The sequence below is a fragment of the Sinohyriopsis cumingii genome, chromosome 2, assembly GCF_028554795.1.
Source record: "Sinohyriopsis cumingii isolate HCF-2022 chromosome 2, ASM2855479v2, whole genome shotgun sequence".
NCBI classification, from domain to species: domain Eukaryota; kingdom Metazoa; phylum Mollusca; class Bivalvia; order Unionida; family Unionidae; genus Sinohyriopsis; species Sinohyriopsis cumingii.
This window is the reverse complement of record NC_142962.1, coordinates 167,143,736-167,164,185: the sequence shown is the minus strand read 5'-3', so window position 1 is coordinate 167,164,185 and position 20,450 is coordinate 167,143,736. Positions and strand designations below refer to the sequence as shown.

Here is a 20,450-nt window from a genome sequence, read left to right as displayed (position 1 = left end):
AAGTACATGCTCCAATAATACAGAATTGAGGCATCTAATCTGATGGGAAAGAAACTGCTGATCCTTTGGCCAAAGTGATCAGACCCATGTAGTTCAATCACTAAGGCATGTTTATTGGACACAGAACTAAGAATTGTAGTTTCCATATTTGCACAAGGCACAATCCATTCATGGCACAAGCTGCAACCTAGCTACCATTCCGCCCAAGAGCTGGAGAGATGGTTTGTACTGCCTTGTAAACACTCAAAGCAAGATAAACACTAATTTGACCAGTCCAATAAAGCCTTATCTCTTAGGTAAAGGCTTGAGATTTATGTTTATTTGGTCAAAGCAATGTTACTTGGCTTACTGGAACAAGTGACCACTCCTAACTGACTGACAGAGATTTGTATAAATGAGCGATAGTAACATGACAACATTCAATGCAAACTATGATACTGGCCCGATCAAATTCAAATGAAAGTATGACATCACCTCTTTGATTTGATTTTTCAATTTAAAAATGCTGTAGAAAATGTACTTGCAGAATTGTTACTACATGTAGTTAAAAACTATAATTATGTGCAAAGACAATGTTACTATTGTTACAAAGTAATGATCATGGCAAGATGTTTCTTATAAACAACTGCAAACAGTACAAATCCAAGCCATCAAAACATACAACATTTGGGCCAGAGTTTGATCCTGACCAATCACAAATGAGATTACTTTTGAAAGGTCATCCTGTGACATCTGATAGAAGAAATTTCAATTCCAAGCCAAGTCTCTACAGCATAAAAACTTTATTTGACTCAAATCTTGCTTGAAACTATTCAGATCAAAAGGCTGCACTGCTATATTTTCCAAGTGTGGAGTAACATCTAACTTAATGGCTCAAGTTATGTGTCAAAGGAGCCAGGTCTATTACTGCATACAGCACTAACAGATTTGGATCTATTACTGCATACAGCACTACCTGACAGGTCTGGGTCTGTTACTGCATACATCACTAGCTCATAGGTCTGGCTATATTACTGCATACAGCACTAGCTGACAGGTCTGGGTCTGTTACTTCAAACAGCACTAGCAGACAGGTCTGGGTCTGTTACTGCATACAGCACTAGCTCATATGTCTGGCTATATTACTGCATACAGCACTAGCTCATATGTCTGGCTATATTATTGCATAAAGCACTAGCTGACAGGTCTGGGTCTGTTACTGCATACAGCACTACCTGACAGGTCTGGGTCTATTACTGCATACAGCACTACCTGACAGGTCCGAGTCCATTACTGCATACAGCACTAGCTCATAGGTCTGGCTATATTACTGCATACAGCACTAGCTGACAGGTCTGGGTCTGTTACTGCATATAGCACTAGCTCATAGGTCTGGCTATATTACTGCATACAGCACTAGCTGACAGGTCTGGGTCTGTTACTGCATACAGCACTAGCTGACAGGTCTGGGTCTGTTACTGCATACAGCACTAGCTCATATGTCTGGCTATATTATTGCATATAGCACTAGCTGACAGGTCTGGGTCTGTTACTGCATACAGCACTAGCTCATAGGTCTGGCTATATTACTGCATACAGCACTACCTGACAGGGCTGGGTCTGTTACTTCATACAGCACTAGCTCATAGATCTGGCTATATTACTGCATACAGCACTAGCTGACAGGTCTGGGTGTTACTGCATACAGCACTAGCTCATATGTCTGGCTATATTGCTGCATACAGCACTAGCTGACAGGTCTGGGTCTGTTACTGCATACAGCACTAGCTGACAGGTCTGGGTCTGTTACTGCATACAGCACTAGCTGACAGGTCTGGGTCTGTTACTGCATACAGCACTAGCTGACACGTCTGGGTCTGTTACTTCATATAGCACTAGCTCATAGGTCTGGCTATATTACTGCATACAGCACTAGCTGACAGGTCTGGGTCTGTTACTGCATACAGCACTAGCTGACAGGTCTGGGTCTGTTACTGCATACAGCACTAGCTCATAGGTCTGGCTAGATTACTGCATACAGCACAAGCTTATAGGTTCGTGTCTATAGCTGCATACAGCACTAGCTGACAGGCCTGGTTCTATATTGTTTAAACGAAATAATAAGTCAAAATTGCAGAAAAGACAATGATCTGCTGGTGCATTATGGAACAGCAGGTTAAGTCCTGTCCTATAAGAAGGAACAACACAGATCTAAATCTGCTGGTTCATTATGGAACAGTAGATAGGGGTCTAGGCTAGCTGAAGGAAGTACACTGACCTGGGTGCATTATGGGATAGTAGATTTGGGTCAGAACTACTGGAAGAAAGTGAACAGACCCAGATCTGCAGGTAAATTGTTGATTGGTATATCTGGGTCTTGACTAGTAGAAGGAACAGCAGACCTGGATATGTGGGTGCATTAAAGGACAACAAAATTAGGGTCTTGACTAGTAGAAGGAACAGCACACCTAGATATGTGGGTGCATTAAAGGACAACAAAATTAGGGTCTCAGCTAGTAAAAAGAAAGGCACAGACCTGGATCTGCTGGTACATTGTCTGAAGGTAGATCTGGACCAATGCTGTTCACAATGTGCTACACATATGAATGTGGTATATGTCATATTAATATAATATATGCATTAATGTGTAAGAGGGAAAAAAGCCATGGAGCTAGAATTTATGGGCATAAAGGAGACTCACCCCACCCCCTGTCACAGATTTCTGCCCACAAAATTATGATCCTTGGTGTGGGGTCTCATACTGAACACCACCACATACATATGTTTTTGTGTTGTTTTTTTTATATCCAATCTCTAATAAGACAAGAGTAGTAACCACATTGTGGGTCATTTGGTGTGGTTGTACAAAGCAGGATCTATTCCATAACTGAACATTTTTCTGAATGTAGAAAGGATTTAATGAAGAAATAATTTAGGCAGAGCTTGAAAACATTACTGTCACTGATTTGGATGATTTTAAGTGCAATTTTTTAAATATACAAATAGGAGTGAATCCCCATTTGTGCATCCTACAAAAGATCCTGAGAAGACAATATTTCACAACAAATTTTCAATGGAATGAGCATAAAAAGTTTAGAGCCACAAAGCCTTTGTAAACAAGAATTTATGTCTATTTTCTTGAAAACTGGTTAAGTTAATTGAATGTGCCACCAAAGTACATGGACTGTGCATACAGAAGCAGCTGGCAAATTTGCAGTCTAAATGTTTACATTTTCATATTTTACATACTAGAATAATCTTTTTTTATTTTTAGTAAATCAGTCACCATAAAAATCATCTTTCTGTAATTTTAGTAAATCATTTACAAAAAAATGTTCAAATAATCTTTCCATAACTTTAGTAAATCTGTCACAATAAAACATGGTGCTTATCTAAAAATCCAATTCTGGGGTAACCTTTCTTTCATTATACTGACTGGCTATAAACCTCCATTTGCTAATTGGCTTTAACCTTCATTTGCTAATAGTCCATTTCATTCTAACAAATAATCAAGTATTGAGAAATCAATTCTCTGATTAATCATGATTAATCAGTCAATTAATAAAAGATTAATTAGTCAATTAATATACTTTTCTTTCTTTGCATATCAGCATGTTATTTGCAGAACTGCTGCAAAACTTCACTTTATTGTATAAGTTTTCATTTTTGATTGAGACAGGCAACAATCAATGTATTACTATATGTCAAATGCTAAGGCCAACAACATGTTAAAGTAGTGAATAAATCTATTGCCCTTTGTCAAACACTAAGGCCAAAAACATGGTAAAAATGTGAATCAATGTATTGCTATTATGTCAAATACTAAGGTAAATTACTATGTAAAGGTGTGATATAATGTATTGCCATATTGTCAAACCCTAAGGCCAAAAAACTGGTAAAGGTGTGATATAATGTATTGCCATATTGTCAAACACTAAGACTAAAAACATGGTAAAGGTGTGATATAATGTACTGCCATATGTCAAACACTAAGACTAAAAACTGGTAAAGGTGTGATATAATGTACTGCCATATGTCAAACACTAAGACTAAAAACATGGTAAAGGTGTGATATAATGTACTGCCATGTCAAACACTAAGACTAAAAACATGGTAAAGGTGTGATATAATGTACTGCCATATGTCAAACACTAAGACTAAAAACATGGTAAAGGTGTGATATAATGTACTGCCATATGTCAAACACTAAGACTAAAAACATGGTAAAGGTGTGATATAATGTACTGCCATATGTCAAACACTAAGACTAAAAACATGGTAAAGGTGTGATATAATGTACTGCCATATGTCAAACACTAAGAACAAAAAACATGGTAAAGGTGTGAATCGATGTACTGCCATATGTCAAACACTAAGACTAAAAACATGGTAAAGGTGTGATATAATGTATTGCCTTATGTCAAACACTAAGACTAAAAACATGGTAAAGGTGTGAATCGATGTATTGCCATATGTCAAACACTAAGACTAAAAACATGGTAAAGGTGTGATATAATGTACTTCCATATGTCAAACACTAAGACTAAAAACATGGTAAAGGTGTGAATCGATGTACTGCCATATGTCAAACACTAAGACTAAAAACATGGTAAAGGTGTGATATAATGTATTGCCATATGTCAAACACTAAGACTAAAAACATGGTAAAGGTGTGATATAATGTACTGCCATATGTCAAACACCAAGATCAAAAACATGGCAAGGGTATGAATCAATGTATTGCCATATTGTCAAACCCTAAGGCCAAAAAACTGGTAAAGGTGTGATATAATGTATTGCCATATGTCAAACACTAAGACTAAAAACATGGTAAAGGTGTGATATAATGTACTGCCATATGTCAAACACTAAGACTAAAAACTGGTAAAAGTGTGATATAATGTATTGCCATATGTCAAACACTAAGACCAAAAAACATGGTAAAGGTGTGATATAATGTACTGCCATATGTCAAACACTAAGACTAAAAACTGGTAAAGGTGTGATATAATGTACTGCCATATGTCAAACACTAAGACTAAAAACATGGTAAAGGTGTGATATAATGTATTGCCATATGTCAAACACTAAGACTAAAAACATGGTAAAGGTGTGAATCGATGTACTGCCATATGTCAAACGCTAAGACCAAAAAACATGGTAAAGGTGTGGATCAATGTAAGGCCATATGTGAAATACTAAGGTAAATAACTATGCATAGGTGTGAATCAATGTATTGCCATACATCAAACACTATGGCCAAAAACATGGTAAATGTGTGAATCAATGTATTGCCATATGTCAAATACTAAGGTCAATAACTATGTAAATATGTAAATCAAGATACTGCCATATCTCAAGCCCTAAGGCCAAAAAACCATGAATTATTTTTCCAAGTGACAACCCTTTGATTATGCTGCATGTGTGGTGGCAAGTAAGGGAGGGTGGTTATTTGATATTGTTGCACAAATGATTTGTTTAGTTGCAACTTTTAATAGATTTCACAAACAGTATGATCAAAGTCTTTCTTACAAAACATGCTGAGAGTCTCTAAATAAACACATGACAATGAGGCCAATGAAAAGGAGTCTGATAATATTTATGATGATTAGACCAAAACGATTTACTAGACAATGACGGAGGATTTCAGAACCTTATGAGACAATGAGGATGAATTCTTTGGTTTCTGGGTCATTAAATCATATCCCCGTTAAAAAGATTTTACAATATGCTGACTGATACCAAGCATATCCTTGTTACAAATTTGTACACAGGATTCAGACTGATACCAAGCTTATCCTTGTTACAAATTTGTACATAGGATTCAGACTGATACCAAGCATATCCTTGTTACAAATCTGTACACAGGATTCAGACTGATACCAAGCATATCCGTGTTACAAATTTGTACACAGGATTCAGACTGATACCAAGCATATCCTTGTTACAAATTTGTACACAGGATGCTGACTGATATCAAGCATATCCTTGTTACAAATTTGTACACAGGATGCTGACTGATACCAAGCATATCCTTGTTACAAATTTGTACACAGAATACTGACTGATACCAAGCATATCCTTCTTACAAATTTGTACGCAAGATTCAGAGTGATACCAGGCATATCCTTCTTACAAATTTGTATACAAGATTCAGACTGATACCAAGCATATCCTTGTTACAAATTTGTACACAGGATTCAGACTGACACCAAGCATATCCTTGTTACAAATCTGTACACAAGATTCAGAGCGATATCAAGCATGCCTTGTTACAAATCTGCACACAGGATTCAGGCTGAAAACAAGCATATCCTTGTTACAAATTTGTTCACAAGATTCAGACTGATACCAATCATGCCTTATTACAAATTTGTACACAAGATTCAAACTGATACCAAGCATATCCTTGTTACAAATTTGTACACATGATGCTGACTGATACCAAGCATGCCTTATTACAAATTTGTACACAAGATTCAGACTGATACCAAGCATGCCTTATTACAAATTTGTACACAAGATTCAGACTGATACCAAGTATATCCTTGTTACAAATCTGTACACAAGATTCAGAGAGATTCCAAGCATATCCTTGTTACAAATTTGTACACAAGATTCAGACTGATACCAAGCATGCCTTGTTGCAAATCTGTACATAATATTCACTGATACCAAGCATGCCTTCTTACAAAGCTTCACACAGGATTCTGACTGAAAACAAGCATATCCTTGTTACAAATTTGTACACAAGATTCAGACTGATACCAAGCATGCCTTGTTACAAATTTGTACACAAGATTCAGACTGATACCAAGCATATCCTTGTTACAAATTTGTACACAGGATGCTGACTGATACCAAGCATGCCTTGTTACAAATCTGTACACAGGATTCAGACTGATACTAAGCATGCCTTGTTAAAAATTTGTACACAGGATGCTGACTGATACCAAGCATATCCTTGTTACAAATTTGTACACAGGATTCAGACTGATACCAAGCATATCCTTGTTACAAATCTGTACACAAGATTCAGAGTGATACCAAGCATATCCTTGTTACAAATCTATACACAAGATTCACTGATACCAATCATGCCTTGTTATAAATTTGTACACAGGATTCAGAGTGATACCAAGCATATCCTTGTTACAAATCTGTACACAAGATTCACTGATACCAATCATGCCTTGTTATAAATTTGTACACAGGATTCTGACTGATACCAAGCATATCCGTGTTACAAATCTGTACACAGGATGCTGACTGATAATGTTACAAGCCAGGGGGTCTATGCTCGACTGAGTGGTGTCAAACCCTGGTGCGATTCCCGCTAGAAGGTATAAGTTTACCCCAAATTTCTAAAGACTTCCATACAACTTCAGGTATGAATTAGAAAGCTTGATGTGTCTGTTCTCTAATTAAATATTACTCTAATCAATGCAAGACTACTGATCTCACAACCTGACAAATATCTATCAACCGCACATCTGCATAGTTTCTCTTCATTAGGTCTCCATACTGACAGCAGTTCACACCATATAAACTATGTAACTATCCCCTAACACAGGAAACTATTTTAACTATGCCACCTTAGGTCAGTCAATCCATGGTTTCCAGGCACATTTCGCCAGTACAACTGCATTACTTTTGCCACCATGGCAACATAAACGGTATCTGCTAAGTCTCTTCTTGTTGATTCCATTGTGTAATTTACCGCTGCCACTGCAGTCACACCACCAATGTACACCACTAGATTTTAATAGGGACTATGTTATTCCAGGGTCACTCAATTGGTTTTGACCTGAATTCACTACTAGTGAACCATGGCATCATGGAAACTCACTAACACTTCACTCCCTGATGTTTGCTCCTAGGAAATGGCTAATTATTTTGGGGTAAGGAATATTTCCATTGCACCGAATTCCAATAATCAGATAAGTATTCACAAAAATCTAAGAATTCCTTAAAACAGGGTGCTATAACCAAATGTGCATACTCCAAAAATTTATTACAATACCCAGCATATCCCTGTCACAAATTTGTACACAGGATGCTGAGTGATACCTAGTTTCAAGACAGCATGACTGACTGAAGACTAACCAGAAACTTAAATGCCGCTTAAATCACAAAATGAGCATAATCTTTAGAGCAATTTCATATTAAAATAAAACTTACCCTTCAACCATCAGAATCTCATTTAATGCCTGGTGTCTCCAAAACTTTGCAATCAGTGGCGGGATTGTCATGTTAAAAGACCACAATTGGACACAAGGTTTTTGAAACTTAAAAATTCAAATGTAGTTTTTCTAGAACTATAATCATTGACTAAATGTCAAACAAAATACTTGCCCAAGCAAATATCCTTTTTCACAAAGATGTATTACCATACTGAAATGATGTTCAGCTTAATAGCCATAGTCATACAAAGTTGAATTAAGTAAACTACATTTCCATGTTATTGTCAGACCACACTTAATTAGCACTACAGGAATCATATTTCCTTGTTAAAATTTCACTCAATCGAGGATCACACAATTACTCCAGTGGATTAAAACTTCAAGAGACAGAATCTTCACACAGTAAACACACAGCAAAATAAACTGTTATGAATGTACAGTCTATTGGGTAATGAACTATTACAGCACCATTACTGAGACAAGACTTCAGCAACTGGATGACAGCTGATAGCTTTACAGCTGATGACAATGACAACTTAACAGTTGAGGATGATGACAGCAAGGCCTGGAATATTCTTTATATCATATTGCTTGATTATTCAAGCAATACCTGCTGCTTGCACATAAACTGGTGACACTCAACATACACCTGGTGGAAATCGCAGGTATGATCTACAACATATGAACACATGGATGTGTCTACATACAATGTAAGCATGCACAGGTTTAATGTACAATGTAAGCATCACATCAGCACAGATTTAATGTCACATCAGCACAATCATGGCTATATAATGCCCAGTAAATTTAGGTAAATAAAACAGCTTTATATCATAATGCCTCAAATGGCCAGTTTTGTTTTGTTTCTGTTTTTTTTTTTTTTGGTGGGGGGTTCTATACAGCTGACAAGTTACTAAAACTACAGACTGCATTAACACTGCTTTTAATATTTAATGACATTTAGGGAACTAGAACCTTTCCAGTGGTGAACAATGTAAATATTTTCTGAAACTGTTTAGAATTAACCACTCCCTCATAATTTAGAATTTTAGAAAGTACAAGTTACATGACTAAATTGGACTGATAATTAAACTTAATTTTTACACTCTCTCAGGAACTTGCCAACATTCTCTAGAAAAAAGTAAATCTCAAGAAACAATACACAGATCTTAGCATATCAGTTAATGTGACTACAACTTGAAATGATAATTGTATCTGCCATTGTATTCCATTCCAATTACTGCATTTGTCTGGGAATTGATCATAAATTTACATTAGAATCATCCAGCAGCCATGTGGTTAGAGCATCTGCCTCAGATGCAAGAGGTCATGGGTTCAATCCCTGGCTGAGTCATACCAAAGACTTATAAAAATGGTACCAACAGCTGCCTCGCAATAAGAAGTTTGTGTTAGGACTGGCCAGTCCAGTGTCAGGATAATGTGACTGGGTGGGACATGATGCTATGTGTCTGCGGCATGATGTCCTAGTGCTAGACATCACTATAAGCTGCCACACTTAAGACATAATAGTGATATGACTGAAAAATTGTTAAAGCTACATCAAAAATCCAAATCACACACACACAAACACATACACACACAATAAAATCTGCCCTTAAAGAAGGGACTTTCTGTATATTTGGTTTTTAATATTATTGTGAAAATAGAAACACTGGACTAAGGACCAAACCACACAAACTGGGTTTTTAATATTATTGTGAAATTAAAAGCATTGGACTAATGACCAAACCACACAAACTGGGGTTTTAATATTACTGTGAAATTACAAGCACTGGACAAATGACCAAACCACACTAACTAGGTTTTTAATATTATTGTGAAATTATAAGCATTGGACTAATGACCAAACCACACAAGCTGGGTTTGGTTCATTCTGACTTGACCAGATCACATAAAATGGGACTGTTATATTTTGACTTGACCAAACCAGACAAACTGGGATTGTTTAATTTTTTTGTGTTATGAAGATTCTGACTTGAACAGAAGATGATAGCACATAGCCATGAAAGCACAGTATTCAGAAACATCACACCTAGCAATGTTCTTTATCAATTGGACAATTCCAGATACAAGTACAGTATTCAGAAACATCACACCTAGCAATGTTCTTTATCAATTAGGCAATTCCGGATACAAAGTACAGTATTCAGAAACATCACACCTAGCAATGTTCTTTATCAATCGGACAATTCCAGATACAAGTACAGTATTCAGAAACATCACACCTAGCAATGTTCTTTATCAATTGGGCAATTCCAGATACAAAGTACAGTATTCAGAAACATCACACCTAGCAATGTTCTATATTAATTGGGCAATTCAGGATACAAAGTACAGTATTCAGAAACATCACATCAAGCAATGCTCTTTATCAATTGGACAATTCCAGATACAAGTACAGTATTCAGAAACATCACACCTAGCAATGTTCTATATCAATTGGGCAATTCACGATACAAAGTACAGTATTCAGAAACATCACACCTAGCAATGTTCTTTATCAATTGGACAATTCCGGATACAAGTACAATATTCAGAAACATCACACCTAGCAATGTTCTTTATCAATTGGACAATTCCAGATACAAGTACAGTATTCAGAAACATCACACCTAGCAATGTTCTTTATCAATTGGACAATTCCAGATACAAGTACAGTATTTAGAAACATCACACCTAGCAATGTTCTATATCAATTGGACAATTCCAGATACAAGTACAGTATTTAGAAACATCACACCTAGCAATGTTCTTTATCAACTAAGCAATTCCAGATACAAAGTACAGTATTCAGAAACATCACACCTAGCTATGTTCTTTATCAATTGGGCAATTCCAGATACAAGTACAGTATTCAGAAACATCACACCTAGCTATGTTCTTTATCAATTGGGCAATTCCAGATACAAGTACAGTATTCAGAAACACCACACCTAGCAATGTTCTATATCAATTGGACAATTCCAGATACAAGTACAGTATTCAGAAACATCACACCTAGCAATGTTCTATATCAATTGGACAATTCTAGATACAAGTACAGTATTCAGAAACATCACACCTAGCTATGTTCTTTATCAATTGGGCAATTCCAGATACAAAGAGAATTTTAAACTTCATTTTTTAGTAAAGCTTTGATGAATTCCAAGAAATGAATTATATAAATTTTCTGAGTTGATCCAAGTCAACAGGAAGTTAAAAGCACTGCATAGACCAATTGAAATATCCTACTTTTTTCATATTTTCAGTGAAAACCTTGTAAAGATGCAGAAAAAATGCTTAAAGGAAAAATTTTCAATCATAATACTCTTCAACCAGATGGAAAAAAAAGAATATATGTGTAAATTTACTTCTGCATGAATGTTTAGGCATACAAAGAAAAGCAAAAAAGTGATGAATATGCAATTGTGTCATTTGCAATTCCATCTTCAGAATATTTCAGGAGGGAACAATGCTGAAAGGCACTGCAAGAATTCCACTCATAACAAAGGACAAAATGACTGTGTCAATACCAAACCTATGTTATTTTCTTTGAGATGATAGTTTGGCAAAAAAGGTTATAAATGCTGAAGTGCTTTTCTTGGCTGTATTGCTGAACTCAACTTGTCATTTACTACTGCAGACCATTTTTGAATACTTGTTGCTGCAATATTTACCAATTCTGAAATCGTACACAAATTTAGCCAAGGGAGGTTAAAAACATCAAAGATCATTATATAAGCTCTTGCCTGTGATTCAAGAAATATGGAAATGTGTCAAAAACATACATTTAGTATCATGATGGATGAATCCAATGACCACGGTAGTGAAAAATGTGTTGCCATTTTAGTTACAGTTTAGGACTGTACAGTGTAAAAGATTGTAACTGACTTCTTGTCAATGCAAACCTGTAACATTGGGTACAGGTCCAAATCTTTTTGAGTGACTAAACCAAGAGTTTCTTGACAAAAGACTCCCATGGAAAAATTGTGTTGAATATTCAAGTGACCATGCAATGGTCATTATTTGGAAGCACAATTCTGTGTTATCAAGAATCAGAGAAATGCAGCCCTAGTGTATGCTTTGGGATGTGTGTGTCATTTGGCTAACACATGCCAAGAATCTGAGAAATGCAGCCCTAGTGTATGCTTTGGGATGTGTGTGTCATTTGGCTAACACATGCCAAGAATCTGAGAAATGCAGCCCTAGTATATGCTTTGGGATGTGTATGTCATTTGGCGAACACATGCCTATCTTACGGTCTGTAGAAGCTACCTTGCAATATTGAAGAGTTGCTGATGTCTTTCATCATTTCTTAAACAGTGCAAAAATGAAAAGAAAAATGTAAAGAATTTCAACAATTCACAGACACAGATGCAACAGAATTATGAAGCACTGTCCAACATTGTGGCACTCTCTAAGCAGATGTGTGACAAGAACCCCATAACAAAAAGGCCTGCTTTGAAGGCATACCTGAACAGCCATTGATGATGCTGAAAAACATGGTTCCAGACTTTTCAGATTTAAAAACAACAATTACACTTGCTCTAACATTTTTGGGATTTCATTCTTCAGTGATTGCTTGAATTCAACACCAGCCTTCAGGCAGTGACAGGATGGCTACATGCATGAAGAAATGAACAGATTACTCCAAAGTTTTGGGGCAAGTTTGTCAAAACTACTTCAATAACATCAAACTTTACTGATGCAGACTTCAAGAAGTAATTAACATTTGGATGACATCATAGCAGTGGGCATGGGGACTCGTCAGAAATCTCTACTGAAAAATGTCTGTCTCAAAGCATTGGGATTTTTAAATCCTGATCCCAAACAACATTGATTTATTGTCAAACTTCTTATGTCTTCCACAGATTAATGCATTACGTCTCCCTTGCAGTAATGCATTAAATCTCCCACACAGTAATGCATTATGTCTCCCAAAGATTAATACATTACGTCTCCCAAAGATTAATTTAATGTCTCCCACAGATTACAGCATTACATCTCCCACACAGAGTAATGCATTATGTCTCCCACACATTAATGCATTATCTCTCCCACAGATAAATGCATTGTCTCCCACAGTAATGCATTATGGCTCCCACACAGTAATGCATTATGGTTTCCACACAGTAATGCATTAGGGCTCCCACAAAGTAATGCATTATGGCTTCCACACAGTAATGCATTATGGCTCCCACACAGTTATGCATTATGGCTTCCACACAGTAATACAGTATGGCTCCCACACAGTAATGCATTATGGCTTCCACACAGTTATGCATTATGGCTCCCACAGAGTTATGCATTTGGCTTCCACACAGTAATGCTCTATGGATCCCACACAGTAATGCAGATACAGAAAGCTGTTTCTCAGCAGTGTGAAAAATCCAAACAGACTATTGAGACAATCCCCTGTGTCAAAATGAACACACTGTGTGGTTGCTTTCCCTGTGTCAAAATGAACACACTGTGTGGTTGCTTTGAAGTGGGATCAAAGAAAGATTTAAAGCAACTGAAAAAAGCTTGTTTTGTGCAACAAAAAATTAAAATCTAGCAACTGGTCAGAAATAGACTTTTTAGTTTTATTATATTTGGTAAATAAAATCTGTAAGACTGTAATGTTGTTTTCAGCATTATTAGTTAAATTTTAATACTGAACACTTTTTTTATTTACAAGAGAACTATGTATAATGAAAAATACAAGTTAATTTTCATTCTTAAATAATAGTAATTTTTTGTTTTCTTCGATTGTGCAAATTGCTTAAAATACAATTTGTTATATACAACTTTTGGAAGCATTAGCTTTTGCGATAATCCCACTTTACAAACCTACTTTACATGACCAAATGTCTCACTTTTATTACAATAAAAGCTGGCATGTCTGATGCACCCCATCTCTCATGTATGATGAAGAGGATCCTACAGTAAAAGAAAGGGTCATAAAAAGATCGTCATACAATGTTTTAAGCAACAAAACAAAAAGGCAATCACCAAGCAGACACTGTCGGTCTAGCAAGGTGGTTTGTTGATATGTGAATCTTCAGGTGATGACCATAATATTTTTTAAGTTTCATGGCAATCCATCAAAAGCTGGGAGACTAGACACAATCACTGCTACTGGACAAAAAATGTAATAACTAATAAAAATTGTGGGAGTAAAGTAATTTGTATATATATATATATATATATATATATATATATATATATATATATATATATATATATATATATATATATACATACACACACACACACACACACACACACACATCCAAGGGCTAAGACAGCTAGTTTAGTTTTTCTATGAGAGACCTGAATCGGATGTTATGAATGTTTTTCCCCCACACCTGGAAATATCCTATGCCCATTCAATGTAAAATTAACATGATACATGGTCCTATCAGGTAGGCTGTTATTAGCTGCTATTCATACACAGACAGGTGATGCCAAACCCAACAACAAAGTGTCATCACCTTGGTGAAAAATAAACAAACACTAAAAACACAAGTAGCAATAAACTGTTAAAGCCATAATCTGATTCTTCCCCGCAGGGTCAGCTACTAAGAGTGGAAATTATCTTGACAGTTTCTTAAATGAAGTGATGTGCCAGTGCCACTTAATAATTGATTTCTGTAACTGACCATCCACTGGACAATTGCTTATCAATAGTTAGGCGAACATTTAGCCACCTAGTGATCACTCACTATATTAAGGCATCAGAAAATTGAAAGCCACTTTTTTCAAAATAATTGCTTATCTGGAAAAGATAATTTGAAACGTTCACCTGTAATAGATCTGAATACTAACCACCTGAAAAAGAATACTTGAAATAAATTATTCAAAATGATTTTTATGTTTCCATGTATCTTATTACTTTGTGTTCTTTCAATAATTGCTGTTCATTGATGATCATTCTGTATTAACAATAAATCCCAAGTGAAAGTTTCAGGTAATTTTTAAACGAGCATAACATTCTGTAAATTAATACCCACCGCATAAATTACCAATAATGCTCTCTTGTACATGCCTTTCCTATCAAATGTCCCACCCACCCCATCCAATGCCTATAGTGATATCAACACATGCATATATCTTCCTAACGCACAATTTCAATGCAGTAATGTTATCAAAAAGCTAAACAAGGAATTACTGCAACACTTGTCGACTCAAGGGCTATTCTTCTTATATATTATGTCCTCTCAAATTAAAATCTGACATAAAGCATTATCAGAAGCAATTGCATTTGCGTATTATCTGTAAAATGATAAATTGAAAAGCTATGCAATAGCTGTACTTGCAACAGAACTGTATCTATTTTTGTGTCTTCTTTCATAGCAACACTATCATCACAATAATAAATGCCATATAAGTCAGAGTCAAAAATCAATACAAGGAAAACCTATAGCTAACTAGGTATTAATATCAGACTTTACATTAATCTGATGAAATGAAAAACAAAAATTCACATTCCAGGAATTCATGTCCCTGCTCCCACCCAACCCCCTTTAACTGTTACTGAAAGCAGGGGAGTGTTATATTTTGTTGATGAATGGGACGGGTGACATTGATGATATAGTACATAAAATTTAAGGTACATCAACAATCAAGCCCAGGTCTTGCTAATATGACACTGAATACAAACTGTGGATCCAATGTTTAGCAGTCATTACAGCTCTTCTTAGTAATGACATAAAAAGCTGATTACCAAAGACTGCACAAGTAATCACATATACTTGCTTATGAGACAAACTGCAAACTGCGGACTAGATCTACCATCACATAATATGCCAGCAGAACTAGGTCTGTGCAGTTTGTTAGGGGCAATCATTAGAACAAATAACATGGACCTGGATCTGCAGGTGCATTATGCTAAGGCAGATCAGGATCTTTGTTGTCTGCAGTGAGTACATATGGTACATCAATCTTGAGCTATCTATATAATTTTATTGAAATCCAATAATAACTAAGTGAATCGTTGTGTGGAAACAAAAGTGTGTGGGTCCAACAATCTGTGGCCACAAACCTGCAAAATGATGCAGACTGAACAATGAAAATTACAACTAAAACAAGGCCTTGTGAACATAAAATTGCACACTAAAATTGGTTGAAATCCAATAGAAATCAAAGACATTACTGTGCAGAAAGTGTGGCCATAGTTACTCTGCTACATGATGATGCTGGATGCTGAACATATACCTAAGCAACATAAAGTCATACACAGCCAGACTCTCATTAATACCAATATGCCTACTGTACATGCTTATAAGTCAAAATTTAAACAACAAAGATCTGCCATTGCATAACATGCTTGCTGATCAGGGTCTGTGATGTTTGTTTTACTGATTACTCCTAACAAACTGCCCAGACCCACATCTGTCAGCACATTATGTGGCAGCAGATCTGGGTCTGTGCAGTCTACAGTTGGGCTCATCTTGTAAGCAAGTATACATGGTAATTGATTCATTTAAAATCCCAAAATGGAGAATAGTTCAGAATAAAAGTGAGTGGGTCTGACAATTAGGGGCAAATAACCCTGACAAATGAAAGAGAATGCTGACAACTTAATGTCTCATCAATCTCAAGCTAGACTGGTTTGAAATTCAATGACAATTAGGGGCAAATAACTCTGACAAATGAAAGAGAATGCTGACAACTTAATGTCTCATCAATCTCAAGCTAGACTGGTTTGAAATTCAATGACAATTAGGGGCAAATAACTCTGACAAATGAAAGAGAATGCTGACAACTTAATGTCTCATCAATCTCAAGCTAGACTGGTTGAAATTCAATGATAATTAGGGAAGTATTGTGCAGAAATCAAAAGTGTGACAGATATTAAGTATGGACAGATATGCAGAAGACAGATGGATCATCCAGGACTGGTCCAATTTAATATCCTCAATTTTCTACAAAATGTGGGACACAAAATGAGAAAAGAATAATTCTGGGAATATATTAACACTGCCATGGATGTGGATAAACTATAATATGACTTGTAGGGAATTTTTTTGGTTTTCTAATCCCATCAAAATATGCAACGTTGTATCTGCAGAACCGTTTAATAAGTAAAAAAGTTTATCATATTTGCCTATATTCCTTAATGGTTCAAGAGAAAATACTAACTAATGTATTAGTAACTCAAAACAGATTTGATCACCAATGAATTCAAGCTGAAATAAGCACAATAGTACTATTTCATGATTTACCTGTATGAATTCATCTCCTGCAGGTGTGTTTTGAAGCCAAATAGAGTTGATTCCCTTGATAGCACTGTCAATAATTACATGTGATATAAAAAGTGGAATAACGCCATATGAAAGTCTTGTTCAAATAATGGCATATGAAAGTCACTTTGATATCAGTTGATTAAGTGAAAATATTTCGATTTTAAATTGATGCAAATTGATGAGAATCAGCCTCTAGGAGCAGACTTTTACTTGACGGATTCTGATGGAGAATTTTCTGGATTTTAATCAGACGAGATTGATAGTGACATCGAAAAAGCTGCTGAAAATAACAGCGGTAGTGACGAAAATGAGAATGTTGAAGAAGAAGAAGAAAATGAAAGTAGAGCTGATCGATGATCGTAAATGATAAAACACACATTGACAAGAGGCTATACCAAGGACCAGCAATGGATTTAGACCCTGATGCAAATGCATTTGATTTCGTGGAGCTTCTTTTTCTTTTGAATAATCGTTAAATAAATGTTTGGGAAATATACGTTGTTAATATGAGTGTTCATAGTTCAAGGTTTGTTAGGTGTTTTATTAGTTTTAAAAATTTCCAGTGAGAGTTCTTAGGAAGAAAAGTAAGTAAAGAGCAAGTAAAATATGCCCATTTGTGTACAGTATTCACAGGATGTTTAGTTTACAAGAGACGACAAGTGGAATTTTTGTGTACATAAAATATAATTATTTCATCTGTTGATGGTGTTAATAAATCTTTGTGAATTCATAATGGATTTTATGGATTATTCACGGCAAGAGAAGCAAATTGGCAAGTACATCATTTGTTTTCACCATCATGCATTAGTTTTATTTCTGCATGTAGCATAAAATTTATACCATTATGTATGTAAGTTTATTGAGAACTGCCATGCCAAATTTCAGCTGAATTAAATGAATACAAATAAAATAATAACAATTTTATTGCAAGTAGTCCCCTCTATAAAAATCTGCAATCCAATTGCTGTCAGCTAGTCTCAGGGATACAGGCACTGGAAAGGCTAACACTGCTCTAGGTGATCTCTGGAAGTATGCTTCAGGGGACTGCCTAACTGTTTGGCTCAGGAGTTAATGTGTTAATATAGGAAAGAGTCAAAACATCAGCCAACTACTGTTTTTATTCTAGTGCAAAGTCAAAACTACTGTTTTTAATATAGGAAAGAGTCAAAACATCAGCCAACTACTGTTTTTATTCTAGGGCAAAGTCAAAACTACTGTTTTTAATATAGGGAAGAGCCAAAACATCAACCAACTACTGTTTTTATTGTAGAGCAGAGTCAAAACTGCTGTTTTTACTACAGGGCAGAGCCGAAACTTAAGCCAACTACTGTTTTTATTATAGGGTGGAGTCAAAACATCAGCCAACTACTTTTTGTATTAAAGGAAGGAGTCAAAACATCATCCAACTACTGTTTTTATCATAGGGCACAGTCAAAACTACTGTTTTTATTATAGGGCAGAGCCAAAACATCAGCCAACTACTGTATTGATTATAGAGCAGAGTCAAAACATCAGCCAAATACTGCTGTTTTTTAAAGGGCAGAGCCAAATAATCACCCAACTACTGTTTTTATTGTAGGACAGAGTCAAAACATTAGCCAACTACTGTTTTTATTATATGACAGAGTCAAAACATTAGCCAACTACTGTTTTTATTATAGGACAGAGTCAAAACATTAGCCAACTACTGTTTTTATTATATGACAGAGTCAAAACATCAGCCAACTACTGTTTTTATTATATGACAGAGTCAAAACATCAGCCAACTACTGTTTTTATTATATGACAGAGTCAAAACATCAGCCAACTACTGTTTTTATTATAGGACAGAGTCAAAACATCAGCCAACTACTGTTTTTATTATAGGACAGAGTCAAAACATCAGCCAATTACTGTATTTATTATAGAAGGTATTTATTGGGGGGGGGGCATAATATTTCTTATAGAGGAGAGAGTTTTAAAAAAAATATAAAGTACTGAATTTACTTTGAGGGAAGAGCACCCAAACATCAACCAACCACCATATTTATTATAGAATGGGTCAGTGTTTTCCTTTACCCTCATTTGCGCATCAGAGACCCCAAAATGTTTAATTTGACCCCCAGTTCTGACACCAAGCTATTTGTTTTACTAAGTCTGACCCCCTGATCAGACATCAAGGGGATATTTTACTCAGTCTAACCCCCTGATCTGACATCAAGGGGATTTTTTTTACTCTCAATCGCTCAACTCTAAAGTAAACAACTGGGGGACAGGGTGCCTAAACACCAGCCAACTATTATATTTATTAATGGAGGTGCTAATGCATCAACCAGCTATTATATTTATTAATGGATGTGCTAATACATCAACCAGCTATTACATTTATTAATGGATATGCTAATACATCAACCATCTATTACATTTATTAATGGATGTGCTAATACATCAACCAACTATTACATTTATTAATGGATGTGCTAATACATCAACCAGCTATTACATTTATTAATGGATGTGCTAATACATCAACCAGCTATTACATTTATTAATGGATATGCTAATACATCAACCAACTATTACATTTATTATTGGATGTGCTAATACATCAACAAGCTATTACATTTATTAATGGATATGCTAATACATCAACCAGCTATTATATTTATTAATGGATATGCTAATACATCAACCAGCTATTACATTTATTAATGGATGTGCTAATACATCAACCAGCTATTATATTTATTAATGGATATGCTAATACATCAACCAGCTATTATATTTATTAATGGATATGCTAATGCATCAACCATCTATTACATTTATTAATGGATGTGCTAATACATCAACTAGCTATTACATTTATTAATGGATGTGCTAATACATCAACCAGCTATTACATTTATTAATGGATATGCTAATACATCAACCAGCTATTATATTTATTAATGGATATGCTAATACATCAACCAGCTATTATATTTATTAATGGATATGCTAATGCATCAACCATCTATTACATTTATTAATGGATGTGCTAATACATCAACTAGCTATTACATTTATTAATGGATAT

The 20,450-nt window shown here is 35.5% G+C and overlaps 1 protein-coding gene across 4 annotated transcripts in view; it reads right to left on the bottom strand.

Annotated features, from left to right (window-relative positions):
- LOC149806260 (protein FAM149A-like) overlaps positions 1–20,450 on the bottom strand; it is a 241,636-nt gene that overhangs the window by 107,655 nt on the left and 113,531 nt on the right. Inside the window, exon 1 of one of the 4 annotated variants that reach the window (XM_089951208.1) lies at positions 8,161–8,733. The exons of the other annotated variants lie outside the window; for them this stretch is intronic. Within the exon in view, the coding sequence (XP_089807334.1) occupies positions 8,161–8,231 (71 nt within the window). The 5' untranslated portion in view covers positions 8,232–8,733. Of the gene's footprint in view, positions 1–8,160; positions 8,734–20,450 lie in introns of those variants that run through there. 4 annotated transcript variants of the gene reach the window in all.